Consider the following 9,819-nt stretch of genomic DNA (forward strand, 5'->3'; position numbering starts at 1 on the left):
GTTAGTGCATTACATGACTCACCCAGTGACTTACGGCTCCATGTTGGTGGAGAAACTAGCACATGGAATCTAGGTCTCTGCCTTGTGGTCCGCTACCTTACTGTTTATGCCACTGTATTCATTCTAATAGGCATAATAATAGGCTACAGAATTTACTAATATACCCTCCACCAAGCTTTGGGAAATAATGAAGCTGCCACTTCAGAGGTTTTGTATGAGAATGCTATGGGGACGGAGCTTTCCTGGCTTACCTAGCTAATCCTGGAGATGCGGCAGTAGATGGATGGGTTATCTCTGAATTTGTCAGAGATGATTCATGTGAGGATTAATGTAAGATGAGAATCAGTCTAATACAAAGTCGACCACCTCCCAAGCACTGCCTTGTGTAGTTTAACAAGATTTTGGTTGTAGGAATAAAGGTCATAAAGTGATAGTTTATTCTATTCTATTCCTATTCTATTACTAAGTGTTAAAAACAGAAGAAATTTACTTAAGTATTAAGGTACTTAGTCATCATGAGGGTATTAAAGTGCCAGCTTTGCTCTGCTCTGCCTCATGTAGAGTCAGTAGCTGACTGACTTTAATGAAGTACACTAAACAAGTTCATGAAGTCTTCATTGTCTTCATCTGTATGGATCACTGTTGAAGCTAATGTAGGATTTGAGGGGGAGGCCTGGTCCCTTGAGGTGTCCATGGCTAAGGTCTGGCCTTAGTTGTGGAGATCTAGAAATTGGGTCACACCCAACACCCAAAATTATCAGGCTCAAGAGGAAATTATTCTTACTAACCAAATTCACAGAATCCAGTATAGAGGCCATGTGCTAATTTACACTAAGAAATACACATTTCTGTCATGTAGACCAAAAAGTTGTCAGTTGGCTTAATGCATCTCTTTGAAAAGCCTTTAAGGGGAGCCAATTTTTATTAACCAGAAGATTACTTGATAAGATTGGAATCAGCGATCAGGGTTTTTTAATTTTGGAAAATTTAAGACACAAAAGTAGGAAAGTATAGTTAACTTTTATGAAAGTCCATCACTCAATGGCCATTCTTACTCTTTGTGTGTGTCCCCTGTCATTTTCAAGTAAGTCTCAGACATTTAATTTGTAAATATTTATGCATGTATCACTAAAAGATAAAGAACAGTTTATTAATTAAAATAAATTGGATGAACTTTTAGTTGGTCAACTGTAGTACTGGTCTGGTAGCTTACTTTCCATTGTGCCTCTCAAGGGGACGTGGTAATTGAGTCTGCTGTTCTGGCATCCTCCCTTCTGCAGGGTAGAGACACTGCATCATCGCCCTTTTTGTTAAGACATTTTTTCTTCAAACAGATCATAATACAGTAATTTTTCAATTTAAATTAAAACCTTTCTTGCCTTCTTGAGCTAATCATATTGCCAGCCTAGAGACGCTTACCTTCTTTCCTTATAGCATTACTCACCTGCAGGTGATCTGTCTGGTTCCTTCAATATAGTTAGTGTCACAGAGGATAACCAGCCCTATTTCTAAGGTCTGAGAACACTTTGACCGTATGTAGGTTGAGTGCAGCTACCTGATTAAAAGTTTCTAGAGATGTTAAAACAAAAATTTAGGGTGAAAGTTTTTTGAGCTTGTGTACATTCTTTGCTTCTAAAAATGCATTGTAGATGAGCTGTGGGAATGTTTTTAAACATTCTAAATGTGCATGAAACAAAAAAAAATACTTGAGAATTGTGTATATTTTCTGTGGGATGGGACTTCAGGGTTGGTTTTCAGGTTTGAGTTTGGACTGATTTTTAGTTTATGAAAGAACCCCAGGTGACTGCTTTTTAAGAATTTGTGTGACAATTGTAATGCTTGTATATGGTTCAGAAAAACAACAGAAGTGTTTAGTGATCTGTCTCTCTTCTACTCCTGTCCCTCTCTTCCTCCTCTACAGGAGCTACTAGTGTTAAGAATTGTTTTTCCAAGTGGTTTTTGTGGGGAAGTGGGGGTGAGGGATGTAACCATTTATGTATGAATCTTTTAGGGTATATGATAGTATAGCGTACGTTCTGAATCTTGCTGTTCTCACTCAGTATATTTAGAGACATTTGAGACATAGGAGATAGGAATTTCAAGTTTAAACAAGCAGTTTTCAAAAGTACATTTCGAGTAAAAGAGAATTAAATGTATTTTTCATTGTTGTATTAGATTTTTTAATTTTCTAGTTTAAAAATGCAGTTTGAGAGTTTCATAGTTGATCTGTTTCTTCCCCTCAGCCATCTCAAATAGATCAGTTGTCAACAGCTTTAAAAACGTTTAGGAACAACAGCTTTCGAAAACAGTTTGGCATAACTGTGCCATAACTTCTTGTGGCTATTCCACCCCTAGATACATACCCTAGAGAAACTCCTATGCCTGTGTGCCAGGGGATGGATGTAAAAATGTCATAACCGCATCGTTTGTAATAGAAAGAAAAGGAAATGGAAACAAACTGGAAAGACTTCAAACGTCCAACAGTCCACTGGATAAATATTGTGGTGTATTCCTATAGAGGAATTACACAGAAGTCAGACTGAACTACAGCTGCACATGTGAACAAGGAGGAGTCTCAATGGTGAAAAAAGCGAGTTGCAGAAGAATACATCCACGGTGGTTCCGTTTCTGTGAAGGTCAAAACCAGGCCGTTAAATATATGGTAAATGGAAAGCAAGGAAATGATTAACACAATTCAGTACATTGGAGGGATGGAGGGAGATCATGAAGGGCAAGGAGGAGCCTTCAGAGGAACTGGTGGTGATTTCTGAAGCTGGGTGGGTGGTTTCTTTTTTAAACTGTATGTGTATGTGGTTTTGTATGTATGATATTTCTTAATAAAATTTAAATTAAAAAATGGGAAAAGGTCTTGGTGAAGGTAGTAAGTAGTAAAACATACGTAAACAATGTGTTTCATGAAATTACTCTTCAGTGAGTAGCAGATGTAAAGGGTACTGCTTCTCAAGTGCCAGATTTAGGGTCTTAATTGTAGTCTTCGAAAGCTAGAAACAGGGCCTAAATATATGTTTTCTTTGTGATACATTATTTTTATCTTGATGTTATTTTCATTTGGATGCCCGCCAGGGAGCTGATGCTGCTTCTGCTGTGTAAGCAGCTTCCAAGAAAGCTTTTCTGTCAGATTTATGCCAATCCAGGAAGGAGAGCTGCTGAGGTGAGAAGAGCCATTTTCCTGACCTGTCAGCACGTCCTTCCCTTTGTTCAAGTTACATTGTCACCTCAGAGGGGCCGCTCTTTGTCCTTGTTCTACTCTTAATACGAATACCATGAAGTGTTTAAATAATGTTTGCTCTTTAAGGGGAAAGTGGTTGAAACTTTACCCTAATCTGAACATTTTCCACTTTTTTGGCATTGGTTGCGATAAGTGTTGATGTAATGCCTCAGTGTCCCTTCGCCCTTCATCAAAGGTGACCTATGAAGAATTTGGAGGTGAGAGAACAGTGGCCTATTTCATGTGCTGGAGGAGACAAGACATTGTGCTTGCCCAGAAGGTCTCTGGTAATTAAAGATCAGCCTTAAGGTCTCAGTTCCATGAGGATTAGGGATCATTTCACACGGGTGTGTAAAGAAGTGACAGTGTGGTGTGTCTTGTTGGAAGTTGGTAAATGGAGTCAGGCATGAGTGCTTCCAAGGTAACAAGCACTAGAAGTTAGCAAGTTGACCCAGAAGGATTCCGGGTGGTGTGGTAGGGAAGAACCTAGCACGGGGTGTGATCATAACCCACCTTGGAGCTAGTTAGTGAGGGTGCCAGCTTGGTTTTATTTTTTCACCTGTTTAATAGAGTTCAGTGCTGTATGCTGTGCCTTGGCTTTTCTGCAAGTTGTATGTTAAAAGTACCCTCAAAGATGACTTGTGTTAAGTCATAGGTAAGTTAAAAAGTGTGTAAAAAGGAAATGATGGTAAGAGATGGTTTTAGAAACTGGGATATTTGAACCAGTGTGGCAAGTGGGGTCCTGGCTTTCCCAGTTCATCAGCTCACCCTGCCCTTAATGGAGTTCATGTGAACAGACCCTGGCCATTTGTCCTGGCTGAATCTCAGGAGTGCATACCTATGCCTGATCAGGATTGGGGTACAACTTTACAAACTAAACTTGCGTTGATAAGTATCATACTTACAATTTTTTTTTTTATACTTCTGTTTGTCAAAGCATTTTGAACGTACTCTTCTCCCAGCCCAGAGAAGTTGCAAACAAGGAAATGTAATAAGTACACATGTGAAGTTAGCAAACTGGTACATACATCCAGCTTCATTATTTACAAAATACTAATTCCAGTTTTTTGTTTCTGGGATTTCTTAATATGTCATTTTTGCAGCATTGCTGTTGTAGCAGGGCTTCTCTAACAGAGATGGTGTGTGCTCTATCAGTTTAGAGCTTCCATTTTTCATTAAAATTAGTTCTACTTCTTGAAAGTCCCGTAGTCTTAGAATGTCTTTGTCCTTAATATGGAAAAGAAATTATATAATGGTTCATAAATACATGTGAAGTTAGGATACAAAGGCTTAATAATATTGGCCAAGCATTGTTTTCTGTCTATTCATGGTAAACTAAGTCAGCAGTTTAGAATTGTTTTTTCTGTGTGCGTGTGTCTTTTTTTTTTCCCCCAGTCCATGTGGTTGCAGGTTTCCAAAGGGAATAAAGTCCCAATGTGAAGAAAAACTTTAGGCCAGGGCATTAAAAAAAAACAAAAAACTATAAAGTATGATCATCTCACTACTTTTAGTTTACAAAGAATATACTGTTAGCCAAGGCACCAATAAGAATTGCTAAAGGCGTTTTTTTGTTTTTGTTTTTGTTTTTGTGGTACGTGGGCCTCTCTCACTGTTGTGGCCTCTCCCGTTGCGGAGCGCAGGCTCCAGACGCGCAGGCTCAGCCGCCATGGCTCACGGGCCCAGCCGCTCTGCGGCATGTGGGATCTTCCCAGACCGGGGCACAAACCCGTGTCCCCTGCATCGGCAGGCGGACTCTCAACCACTGTGCCACCAGGGAAGCCCCGCTAAAGGCATTTGAAAGTTGCTTTTTTAAAAAAAATAATGCCCAAAGAAATGAGAATTTTCTTCTGAAGTTAAAAAGTGAGATTTGTATTTTGAATCAGGAAAATATATTAAAATGCCCCAAATTTTGTTTCCTGAGATTGCAAAGGCTGACTGTTGCTAAGTAGATAAGAATGGGTTTGTATTTTCTGTCCTGGGGACCAGTCAGTTTTGTAGAGATTGGAGGCTGGCCATGTTGAACTAGGGTCTTAAATGTGGGTGTTAGTTGTAATTCAGACAATTTTAAAAGGGTTGATGAATTACGTATGTAAATCTGTAGAAGCACCAGGTTGAAAATAACCTAGCTACCGTGTTTGGCTGTCCTGCAGCCGGAATTTCCAGTGTCTTGGATTTTGTTTTCATATTAGTAATGCAGGAGCTAGTGATTGGCTTCACAGGACATAATTTTACCCACCTAGAGCCCAGTCTCTATTTAGAAACTTGTAAACCCTACCTTTCTGAGTAGTGTGTTTGGTAGCTTTCTGATTTTTTCCACTTGCTCAGGGTTAATCCCCAGTTCACAGCAGCTCACTTTTAGTAGATTTTGGTAACTCAGCTCGTCTATCCAGTTCAACTTGAATGAAGTCATGCATTTTCTTTGTGGCTCTGAATTCTGACTTTCAGCACCAGCTCTGGATCACCCACAAATTTATTCGTAAAAGAAACAAAACATTCATTTAAAAGCCTTTCAGCATCAATTATTACAGCAAAAGAACTGAATAATAAGTAGATCTGGAGCTTTTATAGGCAAATATAAACTTATAATTATCTGAAGCTTTTATTGGAATGCTGGGCAAGCTCTGGGGTGTATGCCCCATCATACCCACCAAAAGGCTTGCAGTTTGAAGCCAGGCTAGGATTTAAAATATGCAGTGGGTGATATGCAGCACCCTTGGCAATACATAGGCGTTGTTTGTGCCTTGTTGGCTATTTGTAAAGCTTCAAGGAAATGTGTAGCCCTGGGGCTCTGTATTCTTAAGAGTGTAAATCATTCTGTTGATAACCACCTGGGACTTCAAGGTGAGAGGTAGGCTGAGAAATAGGATAATTCTACCATCTTCTGGGACAGTGGCATTGAGTGAGTCTTAAAACTTAACTGTTGGGCTTCCCTGGTGGCGCAGTGGTTGAGAGTCTGCCTGCCGGTGCAGGGGACGTGGGTTCGTGCCCCGGTCCGGGAGGATCCCACATGCCGCGGAGCTGCTGGGCCCGTGAGCCATGGCCGCTGGGCCTGCGCGTCCGGAGCCTGTGCTCCGCAACATGAGAGGCCACAACGGTGAGAGGCCCGTGTACTGCAAAAAAAAAAAAAAAAAAAAAAAAAAAACTTAACTGTTGTAAGAAGGAGCAGTTTCGACTGAAGGTGGAGGGAGCCAGATGGTGAGTTTGGCTTTGCGACATGGTGTCAGGGCCGAGACCTCACCTAGGCAGATGTCATCAGGTTTGGCATTGTCACCTGGGTCAGTTGTCAACTGTTGATTTGCGCCTTCTTGTGTATATTCACCTGAGAAAGAATTGGAGAAGGAGAGTTGAGAGAGCAGCAGCACAGCATTTAGCTCTCCAGATCTGCCAGTTAGGCGAGGGGCGATAGAGCCGCATCTCCACTCGCTGCCCTGCGGCAGCTCCTCCTTACAGGAAGAACTGCCATGAAAAGGGCAGTAATTACATTCAGACTTGAAGAGTAATTTTCCTTAATCACCATTTAAATCATGAAAAGGAACTGAGACAGTAATTTTGAATGGTATGTAATCTGAGGAAGAAATATTTATAATCTGTGCACTTAACTCGTTTCTGCTTAAATATATTCGGCACTGAGAGCTTTGTGTCTCCAGTTCTTTAGCAGAGTTATACAGTTAGAAGAGTCCCTTTATAAGGAGTTTTCTCACCCAAAGCCTGCTCTGTGCTGGGCACTGTGCTAAGCCCTGGGGAAATCGATGATTCAAACAACAAAAACCCGAAGTGGTGTCTGTCCTGGCGTTTACAAGTTAGCAGGAGAGAGAGATATTAATCAAGTGACCTCAAGCAAATGTGAAATTACAGTTGGCATGGCAAGGGCAAGACACACCAAAGTGTGAAAGCCTGGAAAGGAGTTAAGAAAGATCTCCCTGAGGGGCAAGTGTTTGACCTCTGAAGGATGAGCAGGCTTAAGCAGATCCATAGGGTAGAGGGAGAAGAGCTTTCCAGGGCCCTGGAACAGCAGAGGCCCTGTGCGGGGAGGCAGTGGCGCTTCAGAAGGAAGAAAAGCAATTCAGCATGGCTGCAGGGCAGAGGGCAGGGAGGGACCCTGTGCGCCAGATTGTGGGATTGTCTACTGACCTCTGCTACCCAGTCTGTAGCCACTAGTCACGTGAAATGGGATGTGCTCTTAAGTGTAAAATACACATTGGATTTCAAAGACTTAGAAAAAAATGTAAAATTCATTCATTTTTAATATTGGTTATGTGTTGAAATAATAGTTTTGATATATTGGGTGAAGTAAATATATTAAAATTAATTTCACCTGTCTTGTTTTAATGTGGCTACTAGAAAAATTTTAATTACATATGTGGCTTACATAACATTTTAATTGGACAGTACTGGTATGGGCGAAAGGCCTTTATTCTAGAACAATGCCAAGCCATTAGACAGTGTTCAGGAGGAGGCTGTCATAATCAGACTTGCATTTTGGAGGGGAGGGACCAGAAACCTCATTGTGCTCACAAGAATCCTATGGGGTGTAGACATTATTCCCATTTTCAGTCAAGAAAATTGGTGCTGAAAGGTGAAGTAACTTGCTGGAGTTGCTCCATTAGGAAATGGCAGCACCTGGATGTGACCTACTAATTAAGTGGGGCCCAGTGCAAAATGGCTACCCAGGGAATTGCACCCTCCGCACCTGAACACTGTGGTATCTGGATGGGGGTGGCCGAGGGACCCCAGCCCTTGTCGCTTCCCTGCTCAGTGGACCTCAGAGCAAGCCCTGCCTTGCCCGCCTGTTGCTTGAGTCGCTGCCAGGGGCCGAAGGTGACAGCAGAATGAGGGAGTGGTAGCGGTTAGAGCACGATGGACTGAGAGTGGGACCACACATTCGAACCACAGCTCCCAGTTCCCAGTCCCCCAGCACATGCTCCATTGTCCCGTCTGATTTCACTTACAGAACAAACTAAATATTAAAATTTTCGAGCCAGCGACCATAGAGCACTTAATCCCAAGCGTGAGGCCTTCATGTAGGGCCCTGCACAACTGCTCTGATCTCAGGCCCATGAAGCCAGTCCTGCTTAGGGCTTAAACCGTGCTTTTTCCACACTGCTAAATGCTCCCCCAGAAATGAGATGCTCTCGCTCAGCGCAGCCCTCTCCCAGGACAGAAATAATGTCCCTACCCCTGGGGCAGGGATCTGCAGTCTAGTCCGTGCCCTTCCACTCTGGGCCGTGGAGGGAGCTCTGCCCTGGGCTGGGAGACAACCTTGCAGCCACTGAGCCTCAGCCCCCCAGATACCTGAACTGGAATGATGCCCTCCGCACACCTTCACTGCTCACCCCACACAGAGCGTGAGATGTCCCTCAGCTTGGCCTACCACGTGTAAAAGCGTTTAATTCTCGGATGAATCTGTCGGGTCATGATGCCCTGTGGATGGACAGGGCCTCTTAGAGGTCAGAAGGCATGCCCTTTGAAGTCGGGCAGATTTGGATCTGTTGTTCCTATGCTATTAGTAGCAGTGACACCTTAGACAAGTTACTTAATCTCTCTGAGCCTGTTTTCTGATCTGGAAAATGGGATTAATAATCTCCAACTCACAGGTTGTAAGAAGGAAATGAGAAAGTGAACGAAGTACAACCCCTCCAGGCACTCAGTGAGCACCAGTATTTGCTGGCTGCTGTTACTAATTTACAGCTATTGATACTTGCCTCCCCCTGAAAGGACCCTTGGTCTACTTGCTCTGCTCTTGACTACACCCCTGGCAGACTGGGCGAGGGCACCCTGCTCCTCCCTTCCTCAGGCCCCTCCCCTGTCCTTGAGGACCATGTTGGAAACAGGAATTAAAGACTTCTCCCTCATGTCCTGTTGGGGTTTAGCCATGGGTCAGCTCTGTGGTCTGTCAGATCAGCAGCCCCTCTAGCATTTATGCTGAGCTCCCAATCAAATAAAAAGCATGTTCTAAAGCCTTAGCCCATCTATCTGCAGTGAAACAATAATATGTTCTTGTCATTGGCTGGTAAGATAGGGCAGGGTCGACCTATTTTACAGGTAGGCAAACGAAGGCTCAGGTGTGTTGTATGATTTAATTTGCACAGGATGCTGCAAGTGAAGGAAGGGACTGAAATTCAAGGGTCTCTCCTCTCTCCTCGGGCTGTGTTTATGGGGAAGCAGTGCAGGCTAACCTACCCAAGGGCCCCTGGGAGGGGAGGCTTTGCTGGTACAGCCCTCCTTGGAAAAGGTTAGCAGATATTACCTCAAGGGATGAGAAAAGCCAAACAGTATCTCGGATTGAACAGACTGCCCCTCCTCCCCAGTTCTCACTCCCCTTTCTCCCAGCCCCTTCCTCAGCATCTGTGAGTGACAAGAAAGCAGGAACACCCGGGCCTGTACCTGGGGGGGACTCCGCCTTAGCAAGGATCCTGAATCCCTGATTCCAAATATTGAAATGGAGGAGGCAGGGGCTGGAGCAGGAGGTTCATTGAAGGGTGGATGGGGCTGGGCAAAGTCCTGGGCAGGGCTGCTGTCTCAAAGGGCTGAAGGTAGGAACTCACATGTTCGAGGTGGCTCTCCCATATCATTTAACCCTCCAGTGTCAG

The 9,819-nt window shown here is 43.3% G+C and overlaps 1 protein-coding gene across 1 annotated transcript; it reads right to left on the reverse strand.

The window, feature by feature from the left end:
* Positions 1-4,312: 4,312 nt before the first annotated feature.
* On the reverse strand, positions 4,313-9,103 carry ANKRD40CL (ANKRD40 C-terminal like). The gene is given in 4 exon segments (XM_030840178.1): positions 4,313-4,456; positions 5,505-5,610; positions 5,612-5,646; positions 9,047-9,103. Coding segments are annotated over 4 exon segments (342 nt in total).
* Between the last annotated feature and the right edge of the window lie 716 nt (positions 9,104-9,819).

This window comes from Globicephala melas, chromosome 20, assembly GCF_963455315.2.
Source record: "Globicephala melas chromosome 20, mGloMel1.2, whole genome shotgun sequence".
Lineage (NCBI taxonomy): Eukaryota > Metazoa > Chordata > Mammalia > Artiodactyla > Delphinidae > Globicephala > Globicephala melas.